The sequence below is a fragment of the Mustela lutreola genome, chromosome 5 (assembly GCF_030435805.1).
Source record: "Mustela lutreola isolate mMusLut2 chromosome 5, mMusLut2.pri, whole genome shotgun sequence".
NCBI lineage: Eukaryota > Metazoa > Chordata > Mammalia > Carnivora > Mustelidae > Mustela > Mustela lutreola.
This window is the reverse complement of record NC_081294.1, coordinates 136,529,734-136,550,431: the sequence shown is the minus strand read 5'-3', so window position 1 is coordinate 136,550,431 and position 20,698 is coordinate 136,529,734. Positions and strand designations below refer to the sequence as shown.

Genomic DNA, 20,698 nt, shown 5'->3' with positions numbered 1-20,698 from the left:
TTAAACAACAGTGGTGATAGTGGGCATCCTGTTGTGTTCCTAACCTTAGGGGAAAGGCTCTCAGTTTTTCCCCATTGGGAATGGTATTTGCTGTGGGTCTTTGGTATATAGCTTTTGTGGTATTGAGTTATGTTCCCACTATCCCTACACTATGAAAAGTTTAAATCAAGAAAGGATGCCCTACTTTGTCAAATGCTTTTTCTGCATCTATTGAGAGACTCATGTGGTTCTTGTCCTTTCTTTTATTAATGTAGTGTATCACATTGATTGATTAACAGGTACTAAACCATCCTTGCAGCCCAGGAATAAATCCCACTTGGTCCTTGTGAATAATCCTTTTAATATACTGTTGGATCCTATTAGCTAGTATCTTGGTGAGGATTTTGGCATCCAGGTTCATCAGGAATATTGGTTTGTAATTCTTTTTGGTGGGGTCTTTTCTGGTTTGGGGATCAAGGTAATGCTGGCCTCATAGAATGAGCTTGGAAGTTTTCCTTCCATTTCTATGTTTTGAAACAACTTCAGAAGAATAGGTATTAATTCTTTTTTAAATATTTGGTAGAATTCCCCTGAGAAGCCATTCAGCCCTGGACACTTACTTGTTGGGAGATTTTTGATGACTGCTTCAGTTTTGTTGCTGGTTATGGGTCTGTTCAGGTTTTCTATTTCTTCCTGGTTCAGTTTTGGTAGCTTATACATCTCTAGGAATGCATCAATTTCTTCTGGATGGCCTAATTTGTTGCCATATAGTTGCTCATAATATGTTCTTAGGATTGTATTTCTTCAGTATTGGTTTTGATCTCTCCTCTTTCATTCATGATTTTATTTATGTGGGTCCTTTCTCTTTTTTGAATATATATTTTTTAACATATTTTCTTTTTCTTTTTGAATAATAATAATATTAATTCTTTCAAGGAACCAGCTCCTATTTTTGTTGATCTGTTCGACTGTTCTTTTAGTATCTGTTTCATTGATTTCTACTCTAATCTTTATTAATTCTCTTCTCTTGGGTTTAGGCTCTATTTACTGTTCTTTCTCCAGCTCCTTTAGGTATAAAGTTAGGTTGTGTATTTGACACTTTTTTGTTTCTTGAGAAAGGCTTGTATTGTAATGTATTTCCCTCTTAGGACTGCCTTTGCTGCATCCCAAAGGTTTTGAACAGTTGTGTTTTATTTTCATTTGTTTCCATGATTTTTTTTTTTAATTCTCCTTTTAATTTCCTGGTTGACTTATTCATTCTTTAGTAGGATGTTCTTTAACCTCTAACTATTTGAGTTCTTTCTGACTTTTCTCCTGTGATTAAGTTCCAATTTTAAGGCATTGTGTTCTGAAAATAAGCAAGGAATGATCCCAGTCTTTTGATACCAGTTGAGAACTGATTTGTGACCCAGTATGTGAACTATTTGGGAGAATGTTCCATGTGCACTGTATAAGAATGTGTCTTCTGTTGCTTTGGGTTGTAATGCTCTGAATATATCTGTGATGTCCATCTGGTGCAGTGATTGTTCACAGCCCTTGCTTTCTTGTTCTTCTGCTTAGATGATCTGTCCATTTCCCTGAGTGAGGTGTTAAAGTCCTCTGCTATTATTGTATTATTATCAGTGTTTTACTTTAATTTTATTATTAATTGGTTTATATAATTGGCTGCTCCCATGTTAAGGGCATAAATATTTAAAATTGTTAGATCTTGTTGGATGGACCTTTAATTCTGATACAGTGTCCTTCCTCATCTTTTATTACAGTCTTTCTTTTAAAATCTAATTTGTCTAATAGAAGGATTGCTACCCCCTCTTCTTTTGATGTCCATTAGCTTAAAAAATGGTTTTCTACCCCTTCACTTTCAATCTGGTGGTGTCTTTAGTCTAAAATGAGTCTTGCAGACAGCATATTGATAGATCTTGCTTTTTTATGCCATCTGATACCCTGCGTCTTTTGATTGGGGCATTTAGTTCATTTACATTCAGAGTAATGATTGAAAGATACTAAGTTAGTGCCATTGTATTACATGTAAAGTCACTTTTTGATTATCGTCTCTGTTCCTTTCTGGTCATGTTACTTTTGGGCTGTCTCATCATGCTTAATATTTCTTGCAGGGCTGGTTTAGTGATCACAAATTCTTTCAGTTTCTGTTTATCTCTCCGTCTATTTTGAATGACAGCCTTGCTGGATAAAGATTTCTTGCCTGCATATTTTTCTCATTTAGCACCCTGAATATATCATGCCAGTCCTTTCTGGCCTGCCAGGTCTCTGTGGATAGGTCTATTGCCAGTCTAATGTTTCTGCCTTTGGAGGTTACAGACCACTTGTCCTGAGCTGCTTTCAGAATTTTCTGTTTGTCTCTGAGATTTGCAAGCTTCACTATTATATGTCAGATATTTTTATTGATTCTGAGAGGGGTTCTCTGTGCCTCCTGGGCTTGAATGTCCATTTCCTTCCCCAGAGTGGGGAAGTTCTCCACTATAATTTGTTCCAATATACTTTCTGCCTCTCTTTTTCTCTTTCTCTTTCTCTTTCTCTTTCTCTTTCTCTTTCATTCTCCTTCCTCTTCTTCTGGGATCCCAGTTATTCTAATATTCACTTTATGTTATCACTTATCTCTCTAATTTTCCCCTTGTGATACAATAGTTGTTTATCTCTTTTTCTTAGCTGCTTTATTCTTCATCGTTTGCTCTTCTATATCACTAATCGCACTTCCATTTTTAATTGCCTCTTAGTAATAACCTTTTTTATTTAAACTTTAATAGATTTTAGTTCTTTTATTTCTCCAGAAAGTGATTCTCTAGTGTCTTCTATGCTTTTTCAAGCCCAGCTAGTGTCTTTATATTAATTATTCTGAACTCTCATTCCAACATCTTATCTCCATACTGATTATGTCCCTGGCAGTCAGTAGTCCTCTTGTTCTCTTTTTTGAGGTGAGTTTTTCTGTTTTGTCATTCTTGCAGAAAGTGGTTGCTTTTCTATTTGTAGAAATGCATCTATTCCTTCCTTAGATCTCCAATTGAGTTTGCAGGTGTTCAGAAAGATTTGATAGCTATCTATCTGGATTCCTGGGAATAGACAAAACTGAAGTCTTCTCTCCACCATCTTGGACTCAGCTCACAGTTTTGGTTTTTAAATGAGAGAACTTTGTGAGGTTGTATATAAACTCCCAGAAAGTCAGCAGAGAGGGGAAAGATGAAGATATACCACAAGCCCAGAGGGGTGGGAAAATGGGTTTGGATGTCAGTAGGAGAAAGACCTTGTCTTCTGAAACTTGGGGGACACGCAGATGCAGTAGAATCAGATACATGCCATTGTAGATCGGGGAACACATGTTGTTGCACTCCTATGAATACTTCAGTTTTCTGTTTCTCTAGCTAAGTTGTGATGTGGCCTCTTTGATCCACAGGGATGGATTGTGTGTAGCTAAGGGGCTTGGTAGCATGGAGAGTGTTTAGAAGGCAGGCTGAGGGAATAGCAGGGGAAGATGGCCAAGGACTGCTGATGGGCCCATGACAGCAGCCTCAGTCCACAGTAAGGGCTAATTTTCCACCTTCAGCAGTGCTCGCCATCTAGGATTGAGAAAGTAAAAAGGCTGATGTGGAGCTGATCTTGTGGTGTTGATGCTGGCAGAAGGACTGCCATACCTAGGGGTGAATCTGTCATAGAAGTGGTCTGAGCCGCTTCAGGAAATAAGTCCAAAAGGCATTGCTCAGCCCAAGAGAACATGGAATATCAAAGACTGTTATCTCTGTCTGTAGTGGGAGTGATGAGGGGCAGGAATTGGGATGATAGAAGATTACAGGCAGACAGCAAGAGAGAGCCATTTTTATATGGAGTAATCTGAGCAGTGATTTAATGGAGTTAATACCAAGTGGTCAGATGCCATTCATGTGGACATTGAAGGATCCAGGTTTCAAAGGGAGGTGGTCCATATATTGGAAGATGGAGACAATAAGGAACATTAAATGCAGCTCTGTCAAGATTAACCCACAGGAGGTTGGACTTTCTGTATACTGAGAAGTGATAATTGACTTCATTTTTTAAACTCAAGTGAAGGAACACAAATAGAAACGAATAGTCAATAGGTTAACTGGTCATCAAAAAATATTTTTAAATCAATTACTTTTCTTAACAACAGTAAGAAATTTTAAAAACAAATTGGAGGAAAATGTACAAACAACAAGAAATATGAAATAACCAGAAATAAGTTTAAGAAGACTTAAAAATAATACAGCCACCAGAGACAATTTAATTAATGGAGAGATGTACCTTCTTTGAAAGGGAAGAAAAACTTGACGTCATATAGATAGTTATGTTCCTTAAATTTTAGTGACTCTCTGAAGTGTTATAAACTGAATCTAAAATTCCTCTGAAAGAATAAGCTTGTGAGAATATCCAGGCTAAATCTAAATGATAGAAGGTAGACTTGTGGGCTGTTGTGATGGATTCTCAAGCTCTAGGATTTAACTTTAACACATATAATGTTAGCTCCTGATCTCATTACCAACCACCTTTATTTTTATTCTTTTCATTTATTAGAGAGAGAGAGGGAGAGCAAGGACAAGCAGCAGGGAGGACAGAGGTAGAGGGAGATGCAGACTCCCTGCTGAGCAGGAAGCCTGACAAGAGGTTTGATCCCAGGACCCTGGGAATCATGATCTGAGCCAAAGGCAGATGCTCAACTGACTGACCCCCCCCCCTCAGGCACCCCTAGGATTTAACTTTAGCACATCTAACCTGTTAACTCCTGATGTCATCGCCAGCCACCTTCAACTGAATATTTGCATCACTCATAATTTTGAAACAAACTCAGTCAAAACCTTATTTAAAATGTATTTTTGAAGGTGTATTCAAATTTATGCATTATAAAATTAGAGATTTTCCTGTAAGTCTCATGCTTAAAATTTCCCCCTAAACATTTATTTGAAATCCGTTCTGGATTAAGACATTGAACATAACTGGTGTCCCAAAATCCAATGTTGTCCCTTTTCTTCCTTTCTTTTTTAAAAGACATTTTAAACAGATTAACATGTGTAATTAGAACAAGCTCATGGTAATAATCTTGACCACCACAGATCGTAGCAAAAAATAGAAATCACTAGTAATTTTATTTCCAAAAAAAAAAATTCAAACATGGTTTGTATTTTGATTTTGGATAGTGCATTTGACTAATATAGGAACTTCATACCTGAAGGTAGCATTACATACTTATCATTAAAGAAGATTATTTTTCTAGAAGTACTAGTTTGTGCTGATAAATTTACCCCTCTTTACCAGCCCGCATTGTAAGATCACTGCAAGAAAGAATAAAAACTAACCAATTTGCTTCTTGCTTGGCCTAATAATCTTTGGCTTGGTTTCCATTCACTTCAGTATTTACAAGATTTTAGTGGGCAAGAGACTTAAGTCTTAAAAGAGTTTGACATAGGGGTGCCTGGGTGGCTCAGTTATTAAGGCATCCAACTCTTGATTTCAGCCTAAGTCATGATCTCAGGGTAGTGAGATTGAGCTCCATGCAGGTTTCATGCTGGGTGTGGAACCTGCTGAAGATCTCTCTTTCCCTCTTCCCATCTCCCAACTCCTCCCTTTAAAAAAAAAAAATAATAAGTAGGTTCAAGAATATTCATTCTTACAGCCCATCCACTATCTCCCAGGTGGTTCTGACATAGAAAGTGCTTAAGCCCCACTTTCACAACCACTCATTTATGAAGTTCACAGTTAGATTTTACCAGAAACCATGGCTCAAGCCTACCCAAAATGACCTGTCATGGAAGAGAAGAAAGGACTTCAGCTTTATTTGTATTCTCTGTCCTAGTTTTGGCTAAGAGTTATTCATTCTGTGTGTTCCTATCTTAAGCCAGGCTCCCATTAATTAGTAAGAAAACAGGACACGCCAGGCAAAAGTTTGAGGCTACAGAGCCTGCTCACACTCTCTTCCACATCTTCCTCCTCCTGTCTCCAAAGACACCCCTTTAGTTGGTCACCTACTGCTGTGCCCCCTCTGTAAAACCAGCCTTCTCTCAGCAGTGACAGGAGGATGCTAACAGTGAATTCATGAATTGGTGGTGGTATCTTCATAACAGTAAAAGAGAGAGATGCCTTCTAGTAACCCCTCCCCAGGTCTGGCTTACCTTTTCAGAGATTATTCCAAAGAAATATAGGGGAGGATAATGGGTTGGGGGTTGGAGGAGCAAACAGAGATGGTGGAAAGGGGATTCCAGTATACTACAAAAGATGGGCTTGCCATTTTCTCCTACAATTTAGCCAACAATACTGTGTAGGTAGCTACTCTTGAAACAAGCTAGCCTTCAGCTTAGAAAAGACATTGCCTCTGCCTTCTTTCAAGATAACCTGACAATTTAGTATTTGACGCTGTTCAAAGAGAGAGTAGGAATTACTGTTACATTAAAGCTCTTTTTCATAGACAAGATTCTAGGGATTTTGTTCTAAGAATTGGCAAGAACTTCTTGCAAAGATCAGGGGGCAGTCGTCATTTGTGGCATGTATTTTTGATGGACAAAGTCTGAGAACCAAATACCGTTGAGAGAGAGCTGATCTTTGCACCTAGAATGCCATATTTTATTTCAAACCCACATACTGCTTTCTTTTTAGATGCTTACCTTCCATCCCTTCCCTGTGCTCAGGAGGGCTGACCTGACCCTGCAGGGAAAGCCTAGACAGCCTCAAGTACTAGCACAGCCCAGGACCTCACTGACAAATAATATTAATGGGTTAGAGGAAATGGATAGTTGTGCTGTCACATCACCATGTGTGTCTGCGGAGCAGCAGGTTTCTCTCAAGAATATCGCTTGGATTTTGAAAGGCAGAGTTTGGCGAGGGAGTGGAGAAGAGCAAGTGTAGCATGAGCTGCAGGCAGAATATATTTGTGGCACTAATAATATCCCTCCCACTGTCACAGTGGCTCATCCATTTCGATACATTGTGCTCACAATGACAACCAGCTTCTTGTTGACCCAAGTAATTGTAAATCTCTTTTCCTTCATCCCAAGAAGACCTAATTTGGCCCAGGTGTTGAGATTAGGGGCTATTTCTGTTTCTTCTCCCCAAAGTAGCTAGAGCAACTAGGCCCCAAAGAAAAGAGACCCCAGCCCATGGAGATACCAAAGGGTTACCTCCTATTGCCAACCTGGTGACAGCCATGTGGATTAATGCAGGGAACATGAACTCTTTCAAGTCCCATACTGGATACTTTGAATATCCAGCATGTGTCCCAGAGATGATTTAGTTCACTCTAACCCTAAATACTGCAGAGGGAGAAAATAATTTTCCCTCTACGCTTCTGAGTCCTTAGCTAGGACTTCCACAATGAAAGGCAGATTCACAAGAGAAGAACATTATTAACATGTTGGCCTTATGTATATGTGGGAGATACCCAGGGAAAAATGAGTAACTCAGAGAGGTGGCTTTAGACCTCAGTATTAAATTGCATTTTAATAGGGAGAGGGGAGGAAGGATATAGGCCTCTCGGGGGATAGTAAATGATTTTTATGAAAGATGAAGGGACTGAAGAAGTATAGGCAGGAGGTATAACAATTTCTGACGGTTTGTCTGTGTGGTGTGTTGTGAACTTCTAGCCTATTCTTTTGTGATGAGTCAGTCCTTCATGGTTGATGGAACTCCCAGGTAAATCCATTTGGAGAATCTGTCTTTAGACAGGGAAGGGGAGGTCAGAGAAAGCCGCTGCATGCATTTGCTCTCCTTCAAATACCTACAGCTCAAACTAGTCCACACACTGAAGCAGCATCTTTTGGGGGGACATGTCCTGCTATACACTTCAATAATAATATGTAATGATCATACCTTCCCTGAACAATAGATAGATTTCACTTACTTTTTTTTTTTTTTTTGGGAAGAATTTATTTATTTATTTGTGAGAGCTAGAGAAAGCATAAGTTGGGGGAGGGACATAGTGAGAGGGAGAAGCAGACTTCCTGCTGAGCAGAGTCCCATGCAGGGCTCCACCCCAGGACCTCAAGATGATGAGCTGAGCTGAAGTCAGATGCTTAACCACTGAGCCACCCAGGTGCCTTATTTTCTTAATCAGTTACCCTTATTTTCTTAATCAGTTACAATTATTAAACCCTTTTGGGTTTTATATTGGTATTGTGTTTATCTTTGCAATGATAATGTAGGGATTTGCTTCAAAATAAACAGGATTTGGGAGAAGAGGTAGATGAAATGAGATTGTCCGTGAGTAAATAATCATTCTTTTGTCTACTGTATATATCATAAAACTCAGAGTAAACAGTTGGAAATTCTTTCTAATCATTTATGAAAATAAGTGGGAACTTTTAATTACTCAGTTAGCTGTGATGTAAACTAAGTATTAATCCCCAAAATTAGACCAGCCTGAGTTTTTCTAATGAGATCTATGACCGATCTTTAAACAGTGTCACTATTCTATGAACACCACATACCTTCACTGGCCAAATAGAAAATGCATACACTACCCTATGCTCCTTTACCCCAAATTTTTAAAAATGGAAAAATCTCTAATCAAGCATGATAGGAAAAATTTCATATCAAGCATGATAGGAAGAGAGCAGCTCTGTGCAGTGCAGCTCTGTAGTACATGCTGCGGGAATGGGGACCTGATGTGGACGCAAGAAAGCCATAATCTCATTCAGAAACTGAAATGTGATAAACAACCCTTATGAAGATGCCCCTCCCAGAAACCACGTATTGGGCTGCTCTCAGGAAGCCAGAGATCCGGAAATAGGTTCTTTTCCTTGAGCCTTATCCATTTCAGAGATGCAAAATGAAGAAAAGGAATCTTGTGTTCTTTCGGTTTCTTGGAACCTGCAATATCTAAGCATTGCCCTTTAGACTCTTCAAACAAAACCAACTAAGCTGTGATGGCCCCTCCCATCAGCAATGATGAGCTCGTGCTGGTTTCATAAGGCTGACTCTCCTACCTGTCACACAGTTTTCTGGGAAGAAACGGTAAAGCTTCCTCAATGGAAAGGTTCCTTCTTGACCCACAGTATTTGCTGTATCCTTTTGTCAGATCTTTGCCTGGAAGAATTGGAAGGGCAGGCCATTGCCTCATTAAAACCACCCCTGACCAGTTGGGTCCAAGTTTGCCAGAACAGGGTTCACCCTCCAGTAGAAAATTTCTCTGGCCTTTCCCATGCCAATCTTCCCAAGTCCAGGAATCCCCAGTGAAGTACATCCCTTCCTGTTGCTATTTATGCTGTCTGGTGTAGCCAGAAAGGGCTCTGGGCTAGAAATCAGAATGCCTGGCCTCTAGTGCTGATTTGAGGAGCATGAAATACTTCAGCTAAATGAATAGAGCCCTTTCCTCCAAGGGATACAGAAAACCCTGGACCCTGCCCTCCAGGGTCTTATGATCCGAGGAGGGAAAAGACAGGCAAACTGTAGGCATTCATAATTTCAAAACAAACCTCCCATTAAAGCATATAATTGCCGTGGCAGCCATACCTTATAGGGTACTGGAAGGGAGCATCTGAAAAGGAGAGTCAGTCCTCAGGGCACACTGGGCACTGGGCAGGTTCCCTATAGGATGATGGTCAGCCAGAGCTAAATCTTGGAATATAATCAGTGCTTGCTGGGGATAGGAAAGATGTCTCAGGCAGCCCAAGCTTAGGACTGGGGCAACATGACAGGAGGTTAAAAGCCAAAGAGGGAGGTTCCAAATTGCAGAGGGCCTCCTTAATTCGTCTTCAGCTGCATTCTGTAGGCACTCCAGAAGGACTTCGATGGGATGTGGGTGGGGATATCCTATCATATTTGGGTTTTTGCAAGATCACATGGTAAAGTGATCTTCCATATAGTCAGAAGGAGTGAGATGGAGGAAGTGTCTGTCAGAGCTCAGATGAGGTAGGGAGGTACAGTGGTCCAGGCAGAAGGCCTTGAGGATCCCGGCGAAGGCAGCAAAACTGGGAACAAATAAGCAGGGGCATAACTGGAGAATATTAAGGAGGTGAATTCCACAGGTCTTGGTGTCTGAATGAGTTTGGTGGGAAACAGGCAGTCAACATACGGGTTTACAGAGGTTCTAGGCACTTAGGGTATTGTGTAGGCAGTCCCTCAGCCCTCTTATTTAGCTTCCTTATTTGTGACATTTGGATAATTGTTGCGGTACACACTCGCCTTGTCCACATTTCATGAACACTGGTAGGGTATCATGCATGATACGGGTGTACATGCTCTTTGCAAACAGCAGTGCAAATTTAAAGTTATTCGGAAAATCCAGAACAAAGGGGTGGCAAGGGAGAGGGAGGAGATAGAGAAGAGGTGTTTGGCCAAGCAGTATATTTTCAGCACAGGTAAAGAAAATGCGTATTTGTGGTGACAGAAATTAAGAACAGGAAATAAGGATGTTGAATGTAAGATCTGTTAAAATGTATCTGGGGCACCTGGGTGGCTTAGTGGGTTTAGCATCCAACTCTTGATCTCAGCTCAGGTCCAGATCTCAGGTGCTTGAGTTTAAAAAAAAAAATAAAAAATCTGTTTAGGCTTACTGCTTATGTTTTCTTGAAAAAGGTACTAATTTTCATGTGTAAATTACACTAATTCTAATCCTTGTATCTGTGCAAGTTAGTTATCTTTAAAAACTGGGATAAAGGGACGCCTGGGTGGCTCAGTTGGTTAAGCAACTGCCTTCGGCTCAGGTCATGATCCCAGCATCCTGGGATCGAGTCCCACATCGGGCTCCTTGCTCAGCGGGGAGCCTGCTTCTCCCTCTGCCTCTGCCTGCCATTCTGTCTGCCTGTGCTCGCTCTCTCCCCCTCTCTCTCTGATAAATAAATAAAATCTTTAAAAAAATAAAAAACTGGGATAAACATTTCTTCTCAACAACAGTGAGGAGTTACTCTATTACATATGTTGATACATATGATAATTATATATCATCTACATGATTAGATCATGATATTAACAATGATATGACATATGATACGTTACTTATATCATATGTCATGATATAAATGTCAAATAATTCTCTGGCAATAATACATATAAAACATGGGGATGGATTCCAGGGGAGAACAACCCAGATAAGATACAGTTAATGGGTTTACTTTCGTGAGGAACTTACATTCATACTTTTGAATCTTAAAACTCAAAGTAACCAAGAAAGTACTCTTTTATTATTTATTCCCATAGGGTAGCATAAACTGTTCTTTGCTTAAATATCTTGTTTGGAAGCGTTTTTGGTTAAACCATGGCTTTTTAAAGGAAACTGTTTTCTCTAACATTTGGATATTGCATTTTTAAAAAAGTGGTAGGAGAGCCTGGGTGGTGTAGTCCATTAAGCATCCAGCTCTTGATTTCCGCTCAGGTTAGGATCTGAGGGTTGTCAGGTGGAGCCCTGCATCAGGCTCTGTGCTCAGTGTGGAGTCTGCTTCTCTCCTTGACCCATGCCACTCCCCCTCATTCACATGCTCCCTCTCGCGCTCTCGCTCTCTCTCTCAAATATTTTTAAAAATTTTAGTTTGCAAGTAAATAAAGAACAAAAAGCGACAGTGACTTTCTTGTCTAGTGGTTGAGTCCCATTAATTTTCATTAGAAAGAAGTCGAGTCTTAGTAATACAAAGCAGTTAAGCAAAGAGAATTTTCTCGTGCGCTGATGACATCCAAAGAGCCTGTGTCCATTTTGGTCCCTGGGGGGGATGTGGCAGGAAGTCTGGAGCCGACTTCTGGAAATTCCTGTATGGGCCAGCCCGGGCGAACATCCTGAGCTGTCCTCACACACAGGCAATTCTGAGCTGTGAGATCAGAGGACAGAAGCCTGAGGAGGTAGCACTGCCGAGTTTGAGTGGGGGAAACAAAGGAGAGACAGGTTTCCGGAGCCCTCTCTGGTGCTATTTTGGAGCCTTGTGGCGACTTTTAACTCTGCTGCAGTGTGCGTGTAGGTGGGTCTTTCAGCTCTCAGGCTTTTGATGTTTTTTAGGTTTTGTTTTATTTTGTTTTTAACCTGCATAGAACAGAAAGAGTTCCAGGAAATGAAGGGTATAAGAGGGAAGAAAGCCCTTGCATCATCAGAGATGACAGCCAAGGTGGCCCGAGGCAGCCCCTTTCCTCCTGCCGTGCTTCCCGTGCAAATGCCTCCTCCAGCAGCTGAGGGCCAAAGCAGCACAGCCGGTTTCCACGGACACAGTGGGGGCTCCTCAAAACAAGAACAAACATTGCTCTTCAAGTTGGCTTCCAGTGGCCCTGGATTGGGGTGGGTTTTTTGTTTTTTGTTTTTTATGGTACTGTGCTATTAATAGGTGAAATATTCCCTTCTGGTTAAGTACATGTATTTATGACATGATACATCCCCTCTGTCTCGGGAATAAAAGTTCCTCTCATGCATGGTAACAAGAGAAATGAAACTTAATTCAGGAGGTATTTGGGGTTTTTTTAAGATTTTATTTATTTAATTGACAGAGATCACAAGTAGGCAGAGAGGTACACAGAGGGGGAGGGGGAAGCAGGCTCCCCACTGAGCAGAGAGCCTAATGTGGGACTTGATCCCAGGGCCCTGGGATCATGATCTGTGCGGAAGGCAGAGGCTTAACCCACTGAGCCACCTAGGCGCCTCAGGAGGTATTTATATTAACATAAATTCATGTTCTGCCCATGTTGCTTATAAAGGATGTCCTGCTTGGCCTGGGGGGAGGTGGTAGAGGTCTACTTTTTCCTTTCTCTCTTACCCCCTGGTCCTCTACCTTCTCTTTGTTGGAAGAGTACCTATAAATTCAGACTCCCTCACATTCCTCTCATCCAGTACCCATTTATCAGAGGTTAGAATGTCATTATCTCAGGAATATCATTTTTAAAAATATTTTTTATCTATATATTTTAGAGAGCATGTGTGTGCGAGTGGGGGGGTCAGAGGGAGAGGGAGAGAGAATCTCAAGCAGGGTCCTCACTGAGCATAGAGCCAGTCTCATGGGGCTCCATCTCATGACCCTGAGATAATGACCTGAGTCAAAATTAAGAGTCAGCTGTTCAACTAACTGAGCTACCCAGGTACCTTTCACAGGTATCCTTTTAAGAAAGTTGTGCCTCAGGGCACTTGGGTGGCTCAGTGGATTAAGCCTTTGCCTTTGGCTCAAATCATGATCTCAGGGTCCTGGGATCAAGCACCCACACCGGCTCTCTGCTCAGCGGAGAGCCTGCTTCCCCCTCTTTCTCTGCCTGCCTCTCTTTCTCTGTCTTTCTCTGTCAAATAAAAAAACCTCAAAAAAAAAAAAAAGTTGTGCCCCATTTTAGGGTAGGGTTCTGTTACTTTCTCAGAATTTTGAGGGTCCTCTGCTTACCAACACCTTTCTGCCTCATCCACTTGATTTTTTTCTGATTGCATTCGCCTCTCATGCTCTTCTGCTAAAGACACCTTCTCTTTGGCACTCCCAAGATCCATGTTAATTGTTCCTTTCTCTTTCCTTACACACTCTAACATTTTATGACTTCTGCCTGAAACCTTTATCCTCCCAGTTTTGTACTATCCTTGGTCCTCTTTTCCTTCAAAATGTGGTTGCAAATTGTTTTTCTTTGATGGAACCGCACATAGGCATTAACATTTTTAATCCAGGTTTTAATGAGGTTGCTAGAACAGTGCGTTTGGGTTTTTTTAATGTGTGCCAATTGCCTTTATTTCAGATGTAAATCTGTTGAGAGCAGAGACTGTCCTTAAATATTTGTTCTTCCCTTCTTCCTTGCCATGTTCAGGATGTGGTAGGTTCAAAGACGGGGCATGTGGCTATTTATCTTGGATATCAGATCTCTTCTGGTATAGAGGTGTTTAGAAATTGTGGCCCTCCCCTAAGCTCATTGAAAGAACTTCTTAATTTTCCTTAAATTCTAGCATTCCTGCTCTGGCCACTAAGCACATTTATGAATTTGAGCAGTTAGAAGTCCAACTTATGTAAAACAGCTTTGCTTTTATCATTCAGAATTGCCTATAATTGCAAATGGCTATTTTATCTTAGGGCATATTCTTTTTCTGTATTGTGCTCTGTAAATACATTCCCAGTGATCCAGTTGCTTTCCATATTCTAGGTTTTTTTTTTTTTTTTTTAAGATTTTATTTATTTATTTGACAGAGAGAAATCACAAGTAGTCGGAGAAGCAGGCAGAGAGAGAGAGAGGGAAGCAGGCTCTCTGCTGAGCAGAGAGCCCGATGCGGGACTCGATCCCAGGACCCTGAGATCATGACCTGAGCCGAAGGCAGCGGCTCAACCCACTGAGCCACCCAGGCGCCCCCATATTCTAGGTTTTAATTTACAGTTATTTCTCAAGTACGTGAGGTACTTTCTGATCTTATTTAATACTTATGATACTTTCCATAATAGCTATAGTACTTGAGTACTTTCCATAATAGCTATAGATTTCTTAATACTGTACTTTCTGTAAGTATTTTTTTTTCCTGGATTTCATGCCCTTTTCTTTTCTTTTTAAGATTTTATTTATTTGACAGAGAGATCACAAGTAGGCAGAAGCAGGATCCCCACTGAGCAGAGAGCCCAATGTGGGGCTCGATCCCAGGACCCTGAGATCATGACCAGAGCAGAGGCTTATCCCACTGAGCCACCCAGGTATCCCATCATGACCTTTTCTTTTGTATTCCTACCTTTCTGCTTTTCTAAGTGTTTCATTCTGCTTTTAAAATTTATTTCTTCCCCAAACACATCCTTCGGGCCAAAGCTTTAATAAATGTCCTTGAATATATCTTAGATACATGAAAATGGCTTATTCTGACATCTAGCAATTGCTCATGGAGAACAACTTCAAAAAAGGAGTGGAGATAGAAATATAAAAACTCTTTAAAGCCCTTGCCCGTGAGAAAATTATGTTCTTGTTTAAAGGAGCCATATTAAACATATTTTTAGAAATTTTGTTAGCACTGAGCAACGCAACATACAAAACACTATTTACATGCCGAGGTTGTAAGTAACAAAAGGGAACTCGCTGTCAGCGTCATCAATTTGCCTTTCCTGGAAATTGGAAAAGTCAACTGCTGTCTCCTTGATGTATTTTCTTGTCATTTTATTTTGTTATTTTCCATTTGTGCTTGGCCTCAGAGTACCACTGCTGAGAAGTTCCTTAGTTTGATTATAATTCTGCTTGCAATCCTCATTTCTTCCAACAACGAAGACAGTCTGTTTGAGTTGTCACAGAGATTCAAAGTCTCGCTTACCTAACTAATGAGTGTGAGGAATAAGTCTATACACATTGCTGATTCAGTGTAAGGGAAAGTGGAAAGACAGCCTTTTCCTCCCTTCTGGCCCCTTCAACATGGCCCCTTTCCAATAGAAGTGTAAGGCACACCTGGTAAAGAGTTTACAACGTAGGCTGAAAGCAAATGTAAGCCAAAGCCCTTTTTAAAATGCTGATTTTGGGGACACCTGGCTGGCTCAATCAGTAGAGCATGTGACTCTGGGGTCTCGGGGTCTTGAGTTGAAGCCCCACGTTGGGTATAGAGATTACTTTTAAAAAATGCTGATTTGGAGGGCGCCTGAGTGGCTCAGTGGGTTAAAGCCTCTGCTTTCGGCTTGGGTCATGGTCCCAGGGTCCTGGGATCGAGCCCCACATCAGGCTCTCTGCTTGGCAGGGAGCCTGCTTCCCTTCCTCTCTCTCTGCCTGCCTCTGCCTACTTGTGATCTCTCTCTGTCAAATAAATAAAATCTTAAAAAAAAAAATGCTGATTTTGGGGACGCCTGGGTGGCTCAGTGGGTTAAAGCCTCTGCTTTCAGCTCAGGTCATGATCCCAGCGTCCTGGGATTGAGCCCCGCATCGGGCTCCCTGATCTGCGGAGAGCCTGCTTCCTCCTCTCTCTGCCTGCCTCCCTGCCTGCTTGTGATCTCTCTCTCTGTCAATAAATAAATAAAATCTTTTTTTTTTAAATGCTGATTTTTGTCCTATACTGCAAATATACTCAAAGTTGTCTGGTCAATAAGTATTAATTGCACAATTTCCTATACCCAGACACCGTAGCTAAAGAGATGGGGGCCAGTGTGACAAAGGTCTATAATTAGACATGCCCCAGGCATGGAACAGTGTGTAGTTAAGGGGAGTTGGAAAGCAGCAGGGAGGATAGTGTGTAGTTGTGGGGAGTGGGGAAGGGGCAGAGAGGATAGCCCAGCTGGAGCCAGCGCACAGAGGGAGGATGGAACATGATGCAAGTGAGGTCATGGGGAGAAGACCAGCATGGCTGGAACGCAGAGCTCTTGTTGAAAAGTAGAAGAACATGGCATAACTCTGGCAGATCTTGGCTTATATCCAGACGCCGCAATCCAGATGCTCGATAGAAAGCCATTGTTGGTTCTGGAGCGGCGGCTTGACGCAGGGGAGATGGTGTCTCTGGAGGATGAATTGGGCATTGATGGCTCAGGCGACTTGTGGAGGGGGACCCTGGAGATGACTGCTGTGTGTTCAGGGATTGAAGGCAAAGGTCTGCAGCTGCAGCTCTTCTGCCCTGGTGACTTCATCTTGAAGCAGGGACAAAAGCCCTTTCGGGGTTTTTGTTTGTTTGTTTTTTTGTTGTTGTTGTTTTTCTTTTCTTGTAAAATACACTAGCTTGAGTTGGGTTTCTCTTCCTTCGGAACCAGAATCCTGGTGATCAAATGCTTTTTGGAATTGAGTCGCCTTAGGCTTTGAAAGCTAAGCAGTGTTGTAGGCAAACAGAATTAGGAGAAGGTAGAAAGGTGGGAGTGACTCACACAATGGGTTCTGGGACAGATATTTGTCCACTGAAATACGAGCAGAGGGGAGCTCTGTGGGACCAGTTTAAAGAGGTGTGTTGGGCCCAGTTGGTGGCCCGTGGTGAGCCACTCCTCTATGCCTAGGATACTGCAGCTGAAGCTGTCGCTCTAGCCTATGGCCATGTGCTTGGGACTTAGCAGAAAGAAGTTTCCAGCTGGCAGAATCCTCTGCAGTCAGATACTCTTTTTGCTGTTGTTCTTTTGGGTTGCTTTGGTTTCTTAGATACAGCTTTCTCACGGTAAGTTAGACGTCTATTGCTAACAATAGACATCTGTTATTTCTGAAACTATGTTTGCAAAATCCCTCCCACCCAACGTTTCCTCTTGAGTTCTGGCTGTTGGTGGCAATCCTGTCTTCTCCATCCTCCAGATAACCTTGGGGTGATCTTGGATGTTGCTCTCCATTGCTCTCTTCTGGTGTTATCTCTGGATTCATTCTCCTGTGCGGTCTACTGCTTCTTGCCTTCACTCTCAGCCCCCTACCCCCACCCGGTGCTTAGCCACTGATATAGTATAATCCCTCCAGAGTCCGTAGCTCTTCAGACCCTCACAATGGCTGTGTGGGAAAAGATGGGCACTTCACACCCTGCCGCTTCATTCCTTCTGCTTAAAAATGTTTCATTTATCCCTGCTGCCAACCAAATGAAGACTAAAAGCAGCCCACTCTCATTAGGAATCAAACTTTCCAACAACGTAATTGCCACTTCTTTCTGCTGCCTGCACTCCAGAGAAAACCAGCCTGCTCCATTTTCTTGTGCATATGTAACTCTTCCTTGTCTGCCTATTTTTGCTACTGCCTTTCCTTGTATTTCTGTGCCCTTTTGGTATCTCAGCCAAGCCTAACTTGTATGTCCCCAGTTCAAACATCAATCCTACCCCCATGATGGTTGCACAAATACAGTGTCTCTCCAGGTAGAGAGGTGGCAGAGATGACTACAGTGTAGTAATGGAAGGGTTTGATTTTCTTCATCCAAAGGAACAAGTCTATTTTTTTATTTACAGCACTAATAGAAATATTATTTACACTTGTGATTTCTTGTTCTGCAATGTATTTCTGACAACTAAATGAGAAAAGAAATACTGCCCTCCCCTCATAAATGCCCACAGTGGTTTCCTCCACAAATCTTCCCTGATTCTCCTCTTCACAGCTTGATTTCTTAATTCCCAAGGCACTGTGTGTATGGTAGACATCCCTTATAACCTGTATTATGTGTTAATTAGGTGCTAAACTTAAATTCCCAGTAGAGGCCACAGTCCTGGAGAGGGCAGCACCTGGCAGTATGTTCTGCAGATAACAGGAACTCAGCCATTTGAAGACAGCAAATCCACCTATTTTTATGATCTGTGCTATATTTTACATCTTCTTTATAAGGTATTAACTTGTTTTTAAGTGTTCACAAATTAATAACGTGCATTAAAATTTATAACAAACTCAATTTCACCTCCCCTCTTCTCCATGTGCCTCCCCAGTAGCTTCTTCTAACTGTGCCTGATTTTAGTTGCAGTGGTTACTTCATTATCTGTAAAATTGTTTGTATCCTGCTTCTTCTTGCTTATTAATTTTTAAACCTTATCTCTTCACTTCCTGTTTTGGTGGAACATAAGAGTCAATGCAGACTAGCTCCCTGCCTCCGTCTGCCTACTCTTAATGTTGCCTAGGCATATCCCTCTTTCTAAATCCTACTTTCTCTTTTACCTCTTTAAAGAGTACATCAATCTACATTTGAGGAACAGCCAGTGCACAGGTTTTCTGTCAGAGTTTGGGACTGTGGTTGGAAGGAAGTGAGTGAGGAGTCAGGAGCTGAGGAGGGGTGAACAGGGCAGGTTACCAAGTGCCTGTAAGCTCCAGAGGACTTGGACTCTGGGAGAATTTAGGAGTCCAGGAGGGTTTTCCCTTGCTGTACTACTGTGATCCATTTTCTGGGTGCTGTCTTCTCTCTTTGAAGATATTCATTGGAAGGCTATGGGTTTTTGGTTTTTTTGGTTTTTTTTTTCTTGTTCGCTTGTTTACCTTAAGTTTTCTTCTGTTCTCTGAAGTCAGTTCCCTAAGGGTTTTACTTTCCTGTTGGTTTATCTCGATCTTGTCATTAAGACTTCAGGTTTTCTTCAAGGGTCTGGCAATCCTTTGTTGTCATTTCATATATCAGAAAGAGGGACTAGTGAGCTCTTCTGGGATCTTTGGAAGGGCATGGGTAGTGGATTGACACCTAGCCTGGGGACTACCGATTCCCCATGGGAGGATAAGAAGGGTTTACTGTAAGGCTCCACCCTCCATACAGGGTACCCTGGCTTTGTACAACTAAGTTCACTCTGTCTTTTCACTGACATCCCTTCTGATATTTGACCTCCATAGCTAATGGTCTTCCTGCCTGATGATGGGGGCCAGGATCAAGAGGAGGCAGTCAAAGATCTCTTACACACACCTTTAATTTAATCTACTATATTCATCAACTTCTTAGCCTTCCTCTTATAGCCCCCTCATTAGACTTTGACAGACCAGATTACTGTTCTCTTACCTTCCACTGATGCCCATATTCTATAACTTCTTTCTTTTTTTTTTTTTTTAAGATTTTATTTATTTATTTGACAGAGATCACAAGTAGGCAGAGGGGCAGGCAGAGAGAGAGGGAGAGAGAGAGAGAAGCAGGCTGCCTGCTGAGCAGAGAGCCTGATGCGGGACCCGATCCCAGGACCCTGAGATCAAGACCTAAGCCGAAGGCAGCGGCTTAACCCACTGAGCCACCCAGGCGCCCCGATGCCCATATTCTAACTACAGCTTCCTTACTTGGCTGCATGAGTTAATACTGTACTTTACTTTCTACTTTCCATATACCAGAAATTTGGTAATTACTTTTCTGTTGATGGTTTCCCTCCAGGATTATAAGCAGGAGAATTACTTCTTTTATACTTATTTTAACGGGCCTCAGAAAGGAGAGGCAAACATTTGTGCTCCATTCCTCCCTCTTGAACTAGAAGCCTGTGAGGTTTCATGAAAGGTTTTGCTGAAACCAAAGAATACTACGTTTTGGGCCTTTTTTCCCCTACCTGCCAGTAAGCCTATCAAAAAGTCAATTCGTCATCGACATTTTATTTTAATGTTAGGCCCAACCCTAATATCCACTTAACTTCTAATTGTTTAATATCAGTTATTTAAAAAGTCAGTTCTAGAATATTGCAAGAATCAGTGATATAGTTGTGAAAAGAAGTATTGCTCCTGAATGTTTCAGTCAACAGCCCAATAGAAAAATTGGCAAGGTGTCTAAACGTTAAATCACAAAACAGGAAATTTCAAAATACGTGAAAATACTCTCAACCTTACTCATAGAGAATTGAAAGTATAATGGATTTTTTTAACCTCTCACATTTGCAAAGATCAAAAATTTAACACTAGTGTTCATTAAAATTATTCTTGTTATTTTATATGCTTGTTACTGTTTTGTGAAGGTACTCTGCTAGGGACTTGGGAAAAAATTCTTTTTTGCTTAACATTTTATTATTAAGAATGTGTTAACACTGCTTTGTATTGTGGGTGTGGGTTACAGAACCTCTGCAGAAGGCAATTTAGCAATAACTATTAATTTTTTTAACTGTGTACATTTTGACACAGGTGTTTCATTTCCACACAAGGAAATGAAACATACAATGACGTTTGTTGCAGTGTTATTTGTATTTGTAGTAAGACTGAAATCCATCTAAATGTTCATCAGTAAGGAACTGGTTAAGTTATAATTTATCCATCTTGGTGGAACTCTATGCAATAATTAAAAAGAATGAGGAAGTTCTGTGTCTATTGATAGGGAAAGAGCACCAAGATATATAGTAAGTAAAAAGGGGGGAAAAGCCAGCTGTATGATAGTATCCTATCATTTGTGCTTAGACATTTGTTGCTGGAAAGACATACAGAAACTAGGAACAGTAGTGGGTGCCTCTTGAGACAAACAGGACCACCATGAAACAGGGATAGTGGGGAGATTTGTTTTGTGTGA

General features: G+C 41.3%; 1 protein-coding gene across 13 annotated transcripts in view; it reads left to right on the top strand.

The window, feature by feature from the left end:
• GRAMD2B (GRAM domain containing 2B) overlaps nucleotides 1-20,698 on the top strand; it is a 112,502-nt gene that overhangs the window by 57,722 nt on the left and 34,082 nt on the right. For 3 of the 13 annotated variants that reach the window (XM_059175714.1, XM_059175716.1, XM_059175725.1), the window contains exon 2: nucleotides 11,950-12,190. The exons of 6 other annotated variants lie outside the window; for them this stretch is intronic. In XM_059175714.1, the coding sequence (XP_059031697.1) occupies nucleotides 11,970-12,190 (221 nt within the window). In that variant the 5' untranslated portion in view covers nucleotides 11,950-11,969. Of the gene's footprint in view, nucleotides 1-11,949; nucleotides 12,191-14,410; nucleotides 14,547-20,698 lie in introns of those variants that run through there. 4 more of the 13 variants (XM_059175722.1, XM_059175723.1, XM_059175715.1 and 1 more) reach the window with 2 other exon arrangements.